Here is an 18,572-nt window from a genome sequence, read left to right as displayed (position 1 = left end):
ATCACACAGTCCTGTTTAGCAGAGTGAGATTTCTTTAGCACGAAGGTCCAATGGGAAGAGTCTCTTGAAAATTGGAGGCTGGTTTTTGGACATGAGAATCTCAAAAATTCTGTGACTTTTTAGTCGAGGGCTTTGACAGTAAGCTCGCTGCCATGTGCAGGGCACACGAGGCTCTTGGTGTATTTATCTCACTGGCATGGGGTTTTGTTTTTCAAAATGAAATTGAAGGCCCTCGGGTAGAGCAGATGGGACCCGCTGCTCCAACACATTTAAACCTGCCGGGGCCTGAAGGCGCTATTTCCAGAGGGCCTGGACTTGGGATATGAGAACCCAGGGCTTTCCTGGACAATCCTTGACAAACAAACTCTCCCCAGATCTCAAGAACTAGCGGGCCCTCAGTGCCCGCCTGGCCACGCCGCACCTGTCTCACTGGTGCATACAGACCACACACCCAAGAACTCGGGGAAGGGGGTCGGCAGGAAGAAGACCGGGGAGCTGGACGAGCAGCAAACCCAGGCCCAGTGACTGTCCAAGGACATCAGATCATTGCATTAAAAAGTCACCCGGCAAGGGACCAAGCAGGACTGCCTGCTGGTCCAGCCCCCAGGTCGCCGAGGTGCAGTCTCGAGTGAAGGATGACTGGTCCCGACGTGCTCTGGGTGTACTCTGTGTGAATCCCACCGCGAGGCTGACGCTGGATCCCTGGGAGCAGAGATCCTGCTCCGAGGCTCCTCCAAGCTCACCTGCACTCCAACCCCCCAATGTTTGCCCGGCTGAGGGAGCCCCATGGCCATGCTCCCACTGTGGGCCAGCTGGTGCTCACAGGAGCCCTGGCTAATAAAAGCCCAGCTCTGATGTCAGGAGCCAGAAGATGTGCTGCAAACTTCTCTCAAGACGGCCAGGAAGATACTCCCAGGAAAAGCTCAGTGCTCCCCTCAACCTGTTGGTCTGGACCCTGAGCCTCACTTACTACCTGTGTGGTGGAGACGGGGGCCTGGCTCATCTCTGACTCTGTCTGGGGCCCTGATCTGTTCAGGGAGGAGTCTGAGTTTGGGTTTCCAGCAAATTTTGCAAAACCAACCCCCGCAGCGCACACACGGAGACAGGCTGCTTCCTGCAAACAGCCCCGCTTCAGCGGTGCCATACCTTGCAGAAGAATTCACAGAGATCGGGTGGTGGATGGTTGTTTTCCAGCAAAGGAGCGATTGCCTGGAAGAAGAGGAACACACGTCAGTCGGAATCCCTTGGAAGGAATCGCAGGGGGTGTGTCAACACACGAGGGTTGATTCACAGTGGAAAGCACGAGCTCCCGGTCGCTGTCTGGGCAGACAAGGCCAGTTATGTGAGCACCTCAGTGGAAGACGAAGCCATGGAGACTGAGGCTCTGTTCACAGTGGCAACGGGCAGGCTGACCCCCAGGCGGAGATGGGGCCCAGGGTTGTACTTGCCTGGGGCTGTGCTGTCCAATATAGAAGCCCCTGGCCACGTGTGAATCTTACCATTTTAAGTGACATGGGAGAAAACTTTTTTTTTTTTAGCCATGCCATGTGGCTTACAGGATCTTAGTTCCCCGACCAGTGATCGAACCTGCAGCAGAAGCAGAGTTCTAACCACCACTGGACTGCCAGGGAAGCCCCAAGAAAGTAATTTTCAAGGCAATAAAAGTACAGTTCCTCAGTTGTGCTAAACACATTTCAAGCGCTCACCAGTGCCACGGAGCTAGCGGCCACCGCCGTGTACAGGGCAGACAGAGGGCATGCCCATCACCACGGGAAGCTCTCCCCACGGTGTGGGAAGGGGGTGGTGGGCTCCAAGCTGACCGCGAGGCTGAGCCCACCACCCTCGTGGCGTCCCCCACAGCCACGTGGACCAATCACTGCACTGCTGATAACACCAGCACACCATGAGCAACATCACAGCAGCCGCCGCTGTAACGGGGCGCCTGTCTGTGCCGGGCTCCAGGCTGTGTCCCGTCACCCACTCTTCACTACACGCTGGGAGGCGGGTGTGCGTCCTGCCCTTTCCTGAGAGAGGTGAAGTCTGCGGCCCAGGGTCACATGGTTAGGAGGTGCTGGAGCCAGATTTGAACCCTCAAATGTGACCCAAGAACCTGAGCTATTCACCAGCTGACTTCTCAGCCTGAGCTCTCCACAGGACCGGGATATAGGCAAGCCATCTGGGGACAGACAAGCTCCGTCTGGAGCTGGGGACAGCTCCAGAGGAGGGGAAAGGGGGCAGTGACCCCAAGTAAGCCAGGCCCACAGTTTGGGCTCCGCACCTCACTTTCAGAAGCTCAGTGCCCGGCCCGCTGGACGGGGATGCTCCACTTCCCCATGCGGGTGACATGGGAGAGGCCGGGTCACAGCAGGGGCAGGGGCCGGGGCCTCCCCCAGCCCTCGGGTCCTGGCCTGGGCCTCAGGCCTGCTCCCCGCTCTGGTCTCTGGGAGGGGGGAACATGAGGCAGGATGGAGCCCCCTGGCTCCAGCCCCTTCCATCAGGCTGGGTCCCCCCTTCACAGGAACGAGTCAAAGAATGAAGGAGTGGAAACAGATTAAGCGTACACAGTGGGTGTCAGGCGGGGGCTCCACGCTCCCATGGCTATTATCTCATTTGAGCCTCAGGACAACTCTGTGAGGTCAAATGGGAGTGATTTCCACTGTATAGATAAAGAGACAGAGGGGTGGGGAGGCTGTTACAAGCCCTGCCCCAGTCACAGAGTAGTGAGCATTTTAGATCATATTATTAAAAAGGAGGGTGCTTCTTGTGGAATCTTTCCCAGTTAATTGTTCCAGCAGCCCTGCAGGAAAGGCAGTGTGGTCACACCCATTTCACAGATGAGAAGGCTGAGGCCTAGAGTGTCAAGGTAGCTGAATGGAGTACAGGGCAGACCAGGGGTTCTCCCCCGGGGTTGCTCTGCCCCCCTCCCAGGGGGCACTAGCATGTCTGGAGACAGTCTGATTGTCATGACAGGGGGGTGTGACTGGCATTCAGGGGGTCGCGGCCAGTGACGCTGTGACGTCCTACAGTGGGCGGGACAGCCCCCATCACCAAGAGCCATCCATGCACATACGTCACTAGTGCCGAGGGCAAGACACCCCAGGTGAGACATGCAAGAGAGGGCTTAAGAGAATCTCCAAGACATGTTGTTAAGCAAACAAACCAAACACAGAACAACACATTCAGCTTCACATCATTAATGTTAAAAACGAAATATAAACACACAACCGTATCTCTCTGTATGGGTTTATCACCCCGAGATGCCCCAGGGCTGGGATGGGATGAAATCTTTCTTTTTTGTTTTTAAAAATATACTCATGAAATTCTTATAGAAGTAAAGAATATCTTAAAGATATTTTAAGTAAAATTAAAAGCTCTTCATTATTTGCCCAAGGTCTCAGCTGGTATGAGGCTGGCCCAGGGTCACTCGCCTCTGAACTCGAACCATGCTCGGCTTTAAGCCCACGCTCTTCACCAGCACGTGGGAGCCCTGGCAGGGTCTGGACCCCAGGTCCACGCTTGTCCCGTGACAGGCCAGCTGCTACTGGCCAACAGTGACCCACAGCACTGATGCCTGACTGATGGGCTGAATAAAACCAACTCAAATTACTTGTGAAAGTATTTCTGAAAACTAAGTACATTAAAAAAAAAAAAAAAAAAACCTAATACCAATCCCTGTGGGGAGAAGACTGACTGTCAACAGGTCAGATCAGATAATGTAACTGCTGGAGTGGACGGAGGCGATGGAGGCCGTGTGCTCATTTTAATAGCACTGGTCACAGAGAACACGGAACGCGGGCGAGGCTGCAAAACGGGGGGCTGAGGGTCAGACCTCGGGATCACATTCTTTCCCGTTCTCAGGCTTCCCCGCTGAGCAGGGAAACTCAGCCCAGTGCAATTAAGAGGTCAGCCCGGCCAAATTAGCTGTATAAACGCAGCCCGGATTTCTCAGATCAAAATTCCTTTCCCAGGCTCCTCCCAAGTCCAAGGCCCTGACCCCGCTTCGGGAGACAAGGTGCAGAGTGGGACCCGGGTGCCGCCAGCCGGGAGGGAAAGACGCCAGCGCCTTGCTCAGTCGCCGCCTGCTTCAACAGACAGAGCCTCTTTGCCTTTGCCTGTGCTGGGCTCCCTGGACTGCTGTGCCCTGGAGCCTCCTATCCACTTGTTAGGACTCCAGCCCCCTCACCTCCTCCTTGAAGTCCTCCGTCATCTTCCTCCCAGTCCCTCTGTGCTCCCCTAACTCCCTGGATGCATCTCCAGCCCAGACTGCGTGGTTTCTGGATTATCTGCCAGGTTCCCCCAGCACACAATAATCCCTCAATGGCAGCTCTGTCGGCGGAACAGAGACCAGCATCTGGCACATACTTGTCCTCACGGGTCAACAGATGTCTGTTAAGTTAAATTATTAATTGATAGTATGCTAGAGAAACGAGGTGGTGGGGAGGCCCAGGTCGATGCTGCCCCTGTTCTAGCAAGAGAAGGTGAAGGGTGGTCAGGACAGAGCGTGGGGAAAACCTCTACATTCTGAGTAGACACACAGCGAGCAGCTGCGGTGAGTGACTCTGCGGTGGGGGCTCCACAGAAGCTGCGGCCTCTACGCTCCGTGATTAAAACGCAATTCAAAGGGGCATGGTGTCTGGGATGTTGCCCTTGTGTCAAAGGCTGTACCCACGGGACCTCCTGGGCAGCCGAATGTTCCAGACCCTTTCCCAGGCACACAGAGCTCTGCCTCTCACTTCCATTTCAAGTTCTGCCTTCCTGCTTCTACTGCCTTAACGTTTCAGGCTCCAGCAAAGCTGAAGCGTCCAGAATACCCCATGTTGCTTAAAATCTCTGTGCACACTTTGTTTTCTCTCTCTGGAAAGACTTTCCTCTGTTTCCCTCATCTGGCACACTCCTATTGATCCTTCAAAACCCAGCTCAGAACCTCACTGCCTCTAGGAAGCTCTCTGGCTTCTTTCCCAGGTGAGTTCACCACTCCACTCTCCAGATTACAAGCCTCTATCTTTGCAATGATCTCATTTAATAGATGAAGGACTCCTTGGGAGCAGGGGCTGTCTTCATTATCCATGAATTCAAACACACAGCACAGGGCCTGGTGCCCAGAAGGGGCAACTTCTTTTCTTTCTTCTCTCTGGTGAGAGTCACACTTCATAGCTTAGAATCACCCAGGAAGGATGTTTCACCTAAAACACGTTTACAGTCATAGTTAAGTCCCAGAGACTATCCCTCACTTTGCACATCAGAGGGAATTAAATCCAGGTTCTGTGTGTGGATTAATTAGGAGACAGGTCCTAGGGCAAGAAAGAGCAAGTTTACCTTTCAGCTAATGGGGTTACGGCTGAGAATACATTATATGGTCTCTGCCATCTCCTGCCTCTGACTCTGTACAGCAGACTCAGGAAGGAGGAGGTGATTAAGACACATTTGTTACAAGCCTCAGAGACTGATAATTACCACCCCCTCCCATCAGCTGGGGCTCTGACATGTGCAAAGACAGGAGGGAGGCATGTCTGGCCTGACAGAAGGGACAAACCTGAGCAAGGCCGCCGTGCTGGTAGATGATGCTGGTGCTTGAGGAATTCACTCAAACCCGGGGAGGGCTGCGGGCACGGGAGGGGGCGAGGGAGGGGGCCGCCCGGGACTTACCACGATGATGTTCTCGTGCTCCTGGGTGGTCAAGTTTGTGTTCTGAAGGGCGAGCAGGGAGAGCGGGAGGAAAACAGAACAGAACGCACGGTTAGTAAGATGAAACACTGGTATCTCAAAGGTCCACACGGCTTCAAAACCGCTTTCAGCCTCTCGGACAGAGGACGGTTGTCACTTTTTCTTAATTAAATAGATCAGAAGCTGATCAAAGTCACAGTCAGGAAGTGGGGGGTAGGAGGACACACAGCCTTGGGGCAGAGAGGAGTTCCAAGTCCCTGTTTCACCAGTGGACTGACACACCCTCGGATGAGTCAATCCTCAGTGAGACAGTCTCTTCGTCCAGAGATGGGGTCCACTTCGGGCTTAAACCTGAGCTTGGCCCTTCTCATGGCGACACACACCACCTGGAAGCCTGGAGGCAGGTGCGTGATAAACACGTCAAACGACACTTTTGGGTCTTGACTCTCTGTCAGCCAGTCTTCGAGAAGTATTTCAGGGGATCCCAAGGAACACGAGTGTTCCATGATGTTGGCCCAAGATGTTTTAGCTATGTTAAAATTCTAGCGACTAACCTGCAAAAGTATTAAGTAGAATGGATTAAACTTGCTAGATTTTTAGGGGTTTTTTTTTTCTCTCCTCCCCATCTGGAATTTTCTTACACAACTGGTACCTGTGACCATCATCCTGTGTATAAGAATGAGGATGTGAATGAGGAAAGGGACAGATATCCAATAAATAAGAGACAGTGAGAAAACCCAAACAGAGCCTCGTCTGTTTCGCTAGCATCCTGGTGTGTTCTGCTCTGAGCGTCTCGGTGGATGCAGACTTTCACTGGTGTCGACTCTTTCTCTCCAACAGGTGTTCATAATGCAAACTCCTCACTGGGCAGTAAATGGCAAGACTGACACGGTCCCTGGATTCTGGAAGGAGCCCCACGGGCTGAACAGGTTTTAAGGAGTGTCTGGTATCCAACACGTTTACACCAGCCAAAGCAAAGGAAAAGCGAAGGAGCTATCCTTCTGCTTTGGTCCAGGCAGCTGGCCACCCGAGGGAGGCGGGGTGAGCGCCAGGAATATCCCGGTTCCCACGGCGACCGCCTGACCCATGTGCTCAGGGTCCAGACCATGTGGGGGGGGGGGGCGGGACACTGCTTGGACTCTAACACCTTTTCTTTCTGTGGATGTGGGTGGAGTCTGAGCAGCCGCGGATGGCAGATTTTTAGCCGCCAGCCGTTTCTCAGCCAAGGGCAGGTAAAAAGCCTGGCTTTCGCTGCTCTGCTCACCACGCCTCAGGCGCTGTGTCAGGGCTCCGCTACACTCCTTCCACCCGCTTCCTGCACCTGTGACAAGTTCTACAGCCAGAGGCTCGCCCAGCGGCAGGGATGACGGGGTGGAGGGGGGCTGTGACCCCCGTCTGCCCTGTCCCTGAGCTCCCACCTCCCACCACTGAGCTGGGGCCTCGGGCCACACGAGGGCCAGTTCCCCTTTCGGGCTGCCGTGGGCGCACTGAAGGGACCACCGGGCCTCGCCGCCCCACGCACGGTTCCAGCGAGAGTCTCCAGCAGGCACGGGTGTGTCTCTTTGGTCCCCGCCGCCGGTGACAGCCCGTGCCCTTCTCAGGGAGCCTTCTCTCCACTGAGGCCCCTCCTGACCCTGGGTGGGGAGCGCTCACTAACAGCCACTGCGTTGGAGGGGACACTTGCATGCCACACGGAGTGGCCCCTCCACACATTCAACCTAACAAAAGCCCGGGAGGCGGGGGAAGCTGGCTTTCACAGGCCTGTCCTCCTTCTCCCTTCTCAGGATCCTGCCCACTTTTAGGCCAATTTGGTGATGATGCCTGGAGCCTCTTAGGAGGAGGAGGCTTGGGCAGCAACTTGAGTAAAGAGAACAAAGAATCTAGTCCATATGCTCTAAACAAAAAAGGGCAAGGAGTGGGGAGCGCTTGCTTTTCCAGCCATCCCCTCTACGTATCCAGCTGACGGTGCTGAAGGTCAAGTTCATAGCCATCTCCCACCATGACAGAAATGTGAGCATTTATCAACTGGTCCCCGCATATCAGGCACAGAGCCAGGCTCTGTATACACTTGAGGACACCCAATCCCTAACTAGGAAACGGGAGCTAATCTTAGGTCAGCCCACTGAGAGACCTAGCTCCCTGTGTAAGGCCCGTGAGCTCCTGAGGGTAGAACCATGACTTGCCGACTCCCCACCCTGCTGCCCTAGGGGCCTGGTCCCTGACTCACCAAAGTCTCCACCAGTTCAGGTAACACCCCATCAGCCTCGCAGTGGGGCAGACCTGGGCCTGGGTCCTGCCCACCCCTCATCCAAGTGACCCTGGGCAGCCGACCTAACCCCACAGAGCCTCCATTTGCGATTCCGTGTGCTTCCCAAGCAGGGTCCCGGGGAGAAATGTAAAGGGGCTGGGGCAAATGCCTGCCACCCTGATCCTCACAGGGCACATGCTCAGAGAACCTCAGGGTCACTGGCAGAAGTGTGAATCTCACTGGAGGGGACGCCGCCTGGGCTGCAGCCCCGGCTCTGTCCCTTGCCAACGGCTGCACTCCTCAGTACTTCGGGGACAATATGGGCCCCCTGCCTGCCTGACACCCAGCAGGTGCAGGGCAGATACAAGCTTCTTCCATTTTTGTTTCTTTAAATGCCTTCGTCTCTCTATCCTAGCACTTGGGATCAGATGACTTTGAGTCCCTTGATCTAAAGCCTGAGAAGTGATGTGAAGTCCGTGACCCTGTGGCCACGTGAAACCACATCTGAGATGGGCAGGAAGTCCCAGCAGAGGCTGGCCATGGAGTCACCTGCCGCTGTCCCCACCGTGCTGACCACGAGCCTGACTTAGACTTAGAGATGGTGGCCGAGACTGGTGGGGCCAACAAAGTGGTCAGAGTGACTGTGTGGTGGGGGCCAGGCCGCCCTTCGGGGTGGAATTTCCAGCCCCACGGCTTACTCGGCAGGTCACACGGTGTCGCTGGGCCTCGGTTTCCCCATCTGTGAAATGGAGGCAGTGAGGCCCTTCTCTCGGGGAATGCTGTGTGCCTGGCGCCCGCCTGGCACATGAGAGGTGCATCCTGAGGATGAGCTGCTCTGCTGTCTCCCATGAGAAACCAGCCCAGGCCTGCTGGCCAGCCCCACCCGCTCAGGCTGGGAGCTGGACTCGAGGCTGGGCTGACGGCGGCCGGCCTCAAGTCCCAGACCATGACTGTGATCCGTTTCAGAGCCGGAGTCTTGATGCTCCCATGGGACGAGGCTGGTCTCCCACCTGAGAATGGTCACGCCCTCTGCCCACAGCCATCTCTGCTGTGCACCTCTCACTGCCCGCCCCCACCTCCCCCCAGGGTGCGGGACCCTCTCTCTTCAGCAGATGTGGAAGGCCTGGGCCAGTCTTCTGAACCAATGGGCAGCAACCAGCCTGCGTCTGTGACAGGGCGGAGTTTGTAGGTAGCAGGGACTTTGTGCGGGGTCTGAGAGGGGGTGGAGGAGCCACCCAGGGAACCGGGGCCACTCCTAGGGGAGAGGGAGAGAGAGACCACTCTGGTGGCCATGCATAGCTGAGACCAGGAGTCATCAACCCCAGGGTCCCTTGGGGGCCAGGGAGCAAATGAATGAGGGCAGTATTGACCTCTGTGAAGCGCTCAGAATAGCACTGGGACAGAGGAAATGGTGAGACGCTCCCGGGCGCCCCTCGCCCTCCATCGAGCAGCCCAGCCGACTAAGATCAAGCCTCACGTCCCGCTGTCTTTCCTGCCCCAAGAGGGAGGAGACCGCCTTTATCCAGGAGCCAGGGGCCGCGCCAGGCACATGGCACATGCTCACAGCCTGGGGCTGCCTGGCGAAGCCGGAGGCTCAGCTGGGTGGCGCTAAGCAGCCAGCTGCCAACTGCTGCTAGGCGTTCTGATTGTTTCTAAAGAGAACCTGCAAAGTCCTGCTTTGTGGTGAAGCCTCTCGATTTTTAAAACCCTGTGCGACTGTTTATAATAGCCAGGACATGGAAGCAACCTAGATGCCCATCAGCAGATGAATGGATAAGGAAGCTGTGGTACATATACACCATGCCATGGAATATTACTCAGCCGTTAAAAAAGAATTCATTTGAATCAGTTCTAATGAGATGGATGAAACTGGAGCCCATTATACAGAGTGAAGTAAGCCAGAAAGATAAAGAACATTACAGCATACTAACACATATATATGGAATTTAGAAAGATGGTAACGATAACCCTATATGCAAAACAGAAAAAGAGACACAGAAGTACAGAACAGACTTTTGAACTCTGTGGGAGAAGGTGAGGGTGGGATGTTTCGAAAGAACAGCATGTATATTATCGATGGTGAAACAGATCACCAGCCCAGGTGGGATGCATGAGACAAGTGCTCGGGCCTGGTGCACTGGGAAGACCCAGAGGAATCGGGTGGAGAGGGAGGGGGGAGGGGGGATCGGGATGGGGAATACGTGTAACTCTATGGCTGATTCATATCAATGTATGACAAAACCCACTGAAAAAACAAAAACAAAAACAAAAACCCTGTGTGAGCTAAACAGAGTGTGGCTGTGGGCTGTGGGTGCCAAGGAGAGCAGGAAGCCACCTCTGCCCGGAACCCCAGTGCTTGGGGTGGGGGGAGATTGAGGCGGCCAGCGCTGGGGGTAAAGGAAGGGCGGTCTGGGGGCTTCACAGATGCGCTTCCACCCGGGATGAACTAAAGGATTCTGACAGCAGCTGCCATCACCACTGCTGCCAGCCCAGCTCGGGTCCAGGCCAGCACCTGCCAGGTCCTGTCCCAAAGCAGGTCCTGGAGCACGGTGGGGTGACAACCACTCTCCCCTCGACCTGCCCTCCTTCTCAGCTCCCTTGTGCCACTGGGGGACGACTCACCTCCTCCCATGATGGGGAAACAACACAAACTCGAAATCCATCTGCCGCTTGGCACAGGGTGGTGCTCAGAGGACCCCGTAAAGGAATAAAACTTCAAAGTGTTGCAGGGGGCTGGGGTGGGGGCGGGTGGCACAGAGCCAGATCAGGCCAAGGGGCGGCCTTACCTCTGAGAGCAGTTTTGAGACGATTTCCAGTGGGGCCTGGTTGATGGAATCGTCCTGCAGAGGGGATGTCAGAGCCATGTCCACCAGCGTCCGGATTTCCTTCAGGACGACCTCCCAACGGCTCGGATTACTCAGGACTTTCTTGTATTTGTAAATCTTTTTCTGGTTGGGAGACAGAAAGAGACCCATGTGGGTGATCGAAATATACAACACGATCGGTGACTCCACTGCTTCAGGGTGGACGCCTCCCTCCCTCCCCATCAGAATCCCACCCCGGAAGAACAGAGTCTTGCCCCAAGTCGAAGGCTGAGGCTGCAGACAGCCAGGCCTCCTGACCACTAGCAGAGTCATTTCTACCCTGCTTCCAGTGACCTTTTGAAAAGGAGGAAGATAGTTATCCTTCAAACTGCATCTTGTGCCAAACTCGTTCCCCAAGTATTCTAATGCAATCAGAGCAGGAAGGTACTTTCTTTGTGTTGGAGGCAATGTTTCTGCTCACCCTGGTCCTTCGAGGCCGCCTGGAGAGTGTGAGCAGCTGGGAAACCAGACAGACAGGCTCGGGGCCTGGAATTCAGCTCCAGCCAGGCAGGGACTGAGCCCAGAGTGGTCCTCAGACTGCACGTGGGGAGTAAGACAGGGCCTTCTCGCCTCTGCACCCAGAGCTGGGGAGCGGCTGGAGCAGGGGCCGGGCTGGTTCCGCCCTCTGACATCATGGAAACAGAAGCCCTCTCCGAAGGCCGCGGTCCCAGCAGCTGCCTGCCTCGCTGCCGCCCGGCTTGCCTGGGAGCCTCTCTTTCTAACTGGATAAACTCCTTCATTAAGTGCCCCACTCCCTGGGGAAAACCTAATTTTAAAGTCACGGAGCCAGCAGCCAGCTGGGTGACACGTCACAGCCTCCAAGCCAAAGTCTGAACGAGGGGAGGAGGCGGCGAGGCCCCTGAGGCCCAGAGAGGAGCTCGCAGTCCTCCAGCGTCCCCCCGACCACTGGGTTTCTGAATTAAGAAGGATGAAGGGTCTTGGACCCCAAGGCCTAGAACGGAACATCTGGGGGACAAAGTCCACATCGGACCAAGTAGCTCAGGGTGCTGAGGGAGGCATCGTGGTGGAAACCCCCAGGCAGAACTGTGGAATCAGACAGACACGGTTCTTCCCATAAAGCATTCCACCTCCTAAGCCTCGGTTTCCGCTTCTGTAAATTATGCATGAAAACGGCCTGTGGCCTCGTCCATTGTGTAAGCCTTACAAACCCTGGACCCGCGTGGTCCCCTCTCTGGACGAAGCTGTGCTCAGAAGCACAGTCCAAGAAGCACAATCAAGGAACAAAGAGGGAACTCAGATACTCAGCTGGTCTCCCGAGAAACTAGAAAGGGATGAAACTTACAAGCCACTGTGATCCAGACATTACAGCATTCTAATGTTCTTTCTCCCGTTTTCTTCTCCCCCCTCACACTCCATGGTGTTCTGGAGCCTCTTCCTTGCTAATCACTCCCATCAGCACCGCCATCCCCCACTGGGTGAACTCACACCTGAGAGGACTTCCCAGTCTTCATCCCAGCCCTCTCATGTAAATCTGTCTCCTTCCCTCCCCCTCTCCACACACCCTCCACCTCCCCCACCTCCCTCAACTCTACACCCCCAGCTGCTGCCGTGAAGACAGTTTTCCTCAAGTGGGGTACTGAACAGAGTGGAGACATTTACTTGTCAATCATCTTAGATCCTACCAGGGCCAGAAGAAACCATGGCAACTTCTCTGTGTGTGTGGTGGTGGTGGGGGGGGTGGTGTTTATTGAACAGTACATACACCGTTGATGGGGATGACGGTGACTGGCAGTATTCACCAAACCCTATTCTCTCATGACGAGGTGCACCCAGCTTCCCGAGGCTTCCCTGGGACGGTAACCAGCCTCAGTCCCAGCGACTGTCAGCCAGGAGCGTGGCCAGGTCCGAGCAGACACACAGCGCCCGAAATCTCAGGCAGCAGAAACACTTTGCAAGGCAAGAACCTGACCCAGCCCTGAAGATGAATGCTCCTTTGAGTGCTGGACGTTGCGGGTCAGCTCTGTGACCAGAGAATCGCTTACTTTTTTAAATGACCATGAGATGGTTGCAGAAACTTGCCGTATATTAAGCCCCAAAGAAAACCACAAGGACGCACAGGCAGGTCTTCCCCTGGTATATTCTAGATGGGCCTACGGTCTCGGCTTTAAGTGCCCTCTCTTCTAATCAGCTGTAGGTTATTTATTTTGGAGAGAATAATGACTTCATTCTTTTTGTGAAAACGGGGCATGCTCACTGTGAGAAATGTAAACTGTGCTGAAAAACACAGAGGAAAGGATCAATGAAAAAAGGGCCTCAGAGATCCCACCACCTAGAAATAGCCATCATTAATCTTCGGTGAACGCTGTTTCAGCCAGCTCTCCTTTAGACTTGGCCCATGGGGGTTGGTGGACGTGAGCATGGTCCCTCCGTCCCCGGGTACCCACACCTGGATGTCGCTGAGACTCCGGGACACAAGCCCAGGGAGAGGGCCCTCTGGGTGCCCCCAGCCCCTGCAGAGTTTCCCATGAGCCCCCTCCCAGGCACGCCCAGCCTCGGGCTCACAGACACAGCCCCCCTCGACGGACCGGGGGGGACGACAGCTTTCCCACGGGCCCCTGCCTGAGAGGCGTCCCCGCTGGAAGTTCCCAGGGGCTGACAAGGGCTGACAGGGCTCTCCCAGGAGTCAGCTTGTGCCATCCTCCCGCTGGCCCCAGGAGCCGGAGACCTGCCAGGAGCCCCGGGAGCAGAGCCTCAGACAAGGACCCGGGGGCAGATGCTTTATTTACTGGCAGGTGATGGAGAATGCAGGAGAGCAGGTAGGGAGTGGGGCTGGGAAGAGCGGGCAGCAAGTCGCCAGGATGTCGTGAAGCGTTAGGACCAGACAGCTGGCACTGCTACCCCCGCGGGGACGAGACGGCCAGGGCAGATCACACCCTGGAGCCAACTCACCCGAGGGCCCCACCAGTGGCTGCTACCCACCAGCTTCCTGGGCTCCTGGCTGCCCTGTGCCCAGGCCAGGGTGCTCCTGTAGACACGTCCCTGGGCGGGTCTCCAGGCTTACAGGGAGCAGCCTTCAGGGAGGGAGAGGCCGAGAAGCGAGGGCCTGCCGCTTCCACCTTGGGCTCTGGTAGCCCCTTGTCACACGTGGCTACTGCAGCCAGGAGGCGACATGACTCACACCAGGTCACACGGCTAGAAAGGGGGCAGATTCACAAGTACGAACCGGCTCTGAGGGACCAGAGAACTGTCTCATCACACCGATTAGGGCCAGCGCAGATGGTTCACTAGAGACACGGTCAGGAAGGCCATCAGGAGTGGTTCGGGGCCTGGGACACGTTCCTGGGCTCTGGGGGCCGTGGGCGCAGCCGTGGGCAGGGCGGCTGTGACAGCCGTGGTTACAGGGTGTGGACAGGCAGCCGGTTCCCGGAAGGGGCTCTGAGCCCTGGCAGGGCACAGCCGCAGGGCGGAGGCAGGATCAGGGGCCTGGTCGCTCCGCCTTGGGTGACAAAATGGCACGTTTCATCCCAGGAGCCAGTCTGATGAGCTCATGTGGTGATGAATCATGGCGGGACTGGGCTGGGGCCGTCTCTGGAACCCAGACTCCCAGGCTCCCCGCAGCCAGGCCCTCGGCTCTGCTGCGTGGGGACCCCTCCACCGAGCTCGCTTCACCAGAGGGGTGGGCAACCTCCTGACATGTCCCGAGTGCATGGGCCAAGGGATTGCTTTGACAGGAGCCTTGGAGCTGCCTCCCTGCTTGTTTCTGTGCAAGGAAGCCAAGAATGGTCTCATTTTTTTTTTTTAAGGGTTGGGGAGAAAAAAAAAGAAAGAAAAGAATATGCCACAGGCTCATATGCAGCCTGCAGAGCCCCAAACATTTGCCACCTGGCCCTTTCAAGAAAAAGTTTGCTAACCCAGAGGCTGGAAAGGGTCAAAAGCCCACCCAGCCGAGAAGTCAGAGCATGTGCAGCTCAAGCTGAGAGGCCATCGGGGAGACGCGGGCTCCGACCGTAGAGAGACGCCACTCCGCACCCATCAGGATGGAGGGAACCAAGAGGTCCCACCGCGTGCTGCGAGGGTGTGGATTCAACGGGACCCTTGTGCACTGCATCAGTACAGCACCATTGGAAAACAGCTAGACAGTTTCTCAAGTCGTTAAACATAAATTTATCATATGACCTAGCAAGTCTGTTCCTAGAAACCTACTCAAGAGAAATAGAAACAGACTCTACATAAAGACACACACATGAACGTGCAGAGCAGCACTGTTCAACCCAGATGTCCACTAGCTGATGAATGGAGATGCAAGAAGTGGTCTCCCTGGACAATGGTATAGTAGTTGGCAGTAGAAAGGATGGAACGGCTCATATGTGTTACAACACAGAAGAACCTCACCAATGTGCTAAGTGAAAGAAGACAGACACAACAGACATACTGGAGGACTCCTTTTACATGAAATGTCTAGAAAGAGGCAAATTTATAGAGACAGAAAGTGCCTGGGGTTGGGAGGTGGCAACAGGGATTAGAACTGCAAACAGATATGAGGACGTCTTGCAGATGATGGAAATATTCTAAACCTGCATTGTGATGGCTGCACAGCTATAAATTTACTATTCCTGAATCACTCACTCACAATAGGTGAATTTTTGAATCTTATGCCATGTACATTACACCTCAATTAAGGTATATAAGAAAAAAAAAAATCCCCACCCATGCAGGTGGAGGGTATCAAAGTCAGAGGCAGTAGGGCTTCGCGACCAGGAGTGCAGGCTTTGCAATCAGCAGACTTCAGATCTGAGCTCTGCTTCATCTACCCGTTCACCTATCCACTCCTCCATTCATCCACCCATGCATCCTCTCCAGCCAAGCGTTATCCATGTTTCCAACCAGCCAGCAATACTGCTGGGCACCATCTAGTACGGTCTGCCAAGCACGGAGTTAAGTGCTAAGGTTGCCCGTGGGGAGCAAGGCAGGCAGACCTTGGTGCTCCCGGAGCTTACCGTCTGTTACTGACACCCGGCTGCCTCGTCTGCAGCGTGCGCTGACAGCGACCACTACCAGAAACTTGCCGTGCCCAGCCGGTGAGAGGCTGATATGTACACACACTCAGCCCTGCTCCTGGCTGAACAGAAGCTCTAATTCTCATCGCCCGAGTCCGGACGGTGAGTGACCCAGAGCAGGCAGGGCTGAGGAAGGCTCCCGGCAGCTCCCCAGACCACGGAGCCCGCAGCTCCACTGCAGTCCTCGCCCTCTGCTTATCAGGGAGGGGGCGTTACCTGGGCAACCTCCGCCATCTCTCCAGCAAACGCGACGCCCGGCTCCTCCGGCCTGGGAGAGCGGAGCCTGCCGGCGCCTTCGCGGGAGACGAGCTGTCACCGGGGAGGCGCCCCTCGGCGTGACTCAGAAGGGGCTGGGAGCACGCCTCCCGGTGACGGGGCGGCCGCTCCGGCGCTTGCCGCAGCCTCCGAGGCTGGGCTCACGCGAGCACGCATGCTCCCCCGCCCGTCATTAAAGGGGAGGCAGCCCGGGGCGCTCGGGGGCTAGGGGGAGGAGCCAGGCTGGAGCGGGGCTGGCTTCTACAACTTTTTTCGTGCCAGGGGACGTCCCGAAGCTGTGCTGCCCAGCTCGAAAGCCATCAGCTTTCGAAAGTGTCTGAAACAAATTTAAAAGTTAACACAGCTGGGCATTCAGTATCTCCACGGCCGCACGGGGCTGGCGGGGGCCACACTGGGCGGTGCAAACAGAGGACGCGTTCTGGGCGGCAGAAAGTTCTACCGGGCAGGCTGTCCTGCCGTCTTAGGTGTCCCCTCGGCCACCCCTGCCCCGGAGGACCAGCCACGGGCTTGCTGCCCCTGCCATCCCTCAGGGCCGCTGTGTGAGCAGCACCCCGCCAGCCTGCCTGGGCTCCACTGGTCTCCCCTCCAAAGCCTACAGGGGCCTCTCCCCTCAAGTCTTCTGCACTCCTGGGGAGAACTACCACATGGGTGACTTCCTTGGCTTCCCTGATTCCTAGACAGGCCTCTGACGGCCTCATTTCTCCCAAACTCGCAGTGACTGGGCCTGCTGACTGTACCAGGGGGCCGAGCATCCCTGCCGAGCCAGTGTGCTTCTGAGCTGGGGGTGGGCATGGTCCCTGACATCGGGGTGGGGGGGCGTTTCTGACCCTCTCTTTTGCCCTCCAGAATGGCCTCTGTTAAATCTTTTCTGCATGAAGCACCATCCCTTTGCCTTCAGAAGCAACCCAGGTCTGTGACTGGCCCACGTGTGTCACCTCCCGACCGCCCATCTGGGCCCAAGTCTAGATCGTCACCCTGAGACTGGCATACCCTCTCGGCCGCCCCCCCGCGGACTCCACGGAGACTCCAGCTTAGCCAATACGGCTACTGAACTGTTACTGCTGGACTGACCAACAACAGAGGGATGAACCAAGGTACACTCTCCAGGACGTGGGTTTGTGAGGACGGGTGTCGGGACCCCACTGAGTGGGTGGGGCCTTTGGCTCCAGTCGGAGGGGCAGGGAGTAGAGGATAAGACACAAAGTCAGACTCCAGCCTAGCCCTGGTGCTCCCCTGCAGGCTGAGGGGAAGGCATGGCCTTCTCGCCCTACCAGAGCCCCTGTTTCCAGCGGTGCTGGCCGCCCCTGTCCTGGGCGCAGTGTGCAGGATAATGGGCTGTGACAAGTGGCACAAGAGCATTAGCCGGCGTCGCTTTTGGAGGGCTCCCCATAGATCAGCCCCTCTTCTGCGAAGCACCTTTACAATGTCCCGCAACCGCTCACTGGCATTCCTGCTACACCCGCTCACCGACGATCATGTCCATGTGAACGGCATGATCAGCTCCCTTTTACAGTTAAGAAGACTGAGGCTGAGAGAGATCAAGTCAAGAAACTGGTAAAAGCCAGAGCTGGAGCTGGGTCTCAGGTCCAGCTTTGGATCCCAAGTCCCCGAATGCCACGCCACTCTGAGGGGCACGCCTGAGTGCTTTCTCTGCCTCGATGGATGCTGCCGCCTCCTGCTGAAACAAACGAGAAGCCCTTCACGTCGAGGAGCTGAGCCCAGGGGAGCTGGAGACTGGCTGCAGCTGGGCACCAAGCTGACATCTGCCTGGGAAGCCTGGGGAGTCAGGCAATCTGTGTGAGAGAGGGGGGAGAGAGATCCTGGCACTCTGCCCCCCGAGTGCCCACCGGAGGCAGTCTCCCTGCAGTCATTACCGCTTCCAAGGAAACAGCAGACACGCGGGCACAGTGTCCCGCTTGTCATCTCCGGAGCATCGGCTGGTTGCCTGGGAAACCAAGCATCTGGCTGGTGAGGCGATGAACTGGTCGTGGTGCCAGGCTGGCAGCTGGGTACCACATCCTACTTAGCTCTTGGGGACTGCTGCACCTTGGCAAAATCCAATCAACCCATGGATCCGACTGACTGCATTGGGGAAATTCTAGGTGGCTGTTCTCCTCTTTCAGCTCTGGCTCCTTGGGGAAAGGGTCAGGCCTTGTCTGTCTCCTCACTGTTCTGTGTGGTGGCTGGAACCGCTGAGGGCACATGGAAGGTGCTCTCAGTATTTGTCAAAGGGAGGAGACTAAGAATCAGAAAGAGAGCTACAAACGGCTTAGTTTTCTCAATTTGCTGGCATATTGAGTGCAGCATTTTAACAGCATCATCTTTCAGGATCTGAAATAGCTTAGCTGACATCCCATCACTGCCACGAGCTTTGTTCCTAGTGGTACATGTTGGCCATCATCAGCTACCACACCAGACCCTTAACCCTCCCTGCCCACTGCAAACGCAGGAACCACCTGCAGGGGGGCTTGTTAAAAGGCAGGTTCCCAGGGGGCCTGGGAG

General features: G+C 56.2%; 1 protein-coding gene and 1 long non-coding RNA gene across 3 annotated transcripts in view; one reads left to right on the top strand and one right to left on the bottom strand.

The window, feature by feature from the left end:
- Nucleotides 1-18,572, bottom strand: part of LOC122691556 (c-Maf inducing protein) — a 204,687-nt gene that overhangs the window by 34,738 nt on the left and 151,377 nt on the right. Inside the window, exons 1-4 of one of the 2 annotated variants that reach the window (XM_043898140.1) lie at nucleotides 16,011-16,166; nucleotides 10,699-10,860; nucleotides 5,647-5,688; nucleotides 1,147-1,209 (exon numbers count right to left, since the gene is read on the bottom strand). In XM_043898140.1, coding sequence (XP_043754075.1) covers nucleotides 1,147-1,209; nucleotides 5,647-5,688; nucleotides 10,699-10,860; nucleotides 16,011-16,028 — 285 coding nt within the window. In that variant the 5' untranslated portion in view covers nucleotides 16,029-16,166. Of the gene's footprint in view, nucleotides 1-1,146; nucleotides 1,210-5,646; nucleotides 5,689-10,698; nucleotides 10,861-16,010; nucleotides 16,167-18,572 lie in introns of those variants that run through there. The other variant, XM_043898139.1, reaches the window with a different exon arrangement.
- Nucleotides 8,394-18,457, top strand: LOC122691558. The gene is made up of 3 exons (XR_006340440.1): nucleotides 8,394-8,404; nucleotides 15,678-15,684; nucleotides 18,344-18,457. It is a non-coding gene; the product is annotated as an uncharacterized LOC122691558 (long non-coding RNA).

This window comes from Cervus elaphus, chromosome 4, assembly GCF_910594005.1.
Source record: "Cervus elaphus chromosome 4, mCerEla1.1, whole genome shotgun sequence".
Lineage (NCBI taxonomy): Eukaryota > Metazoa > Chordata > Mammalia > Artiodactyla > Cervidae > Cervus > Cervus elaphus.
Note: the sequence above shows the minus strand (reverse complement) of the source record. Positions and strands in the feature narration are given on the sequence as shown.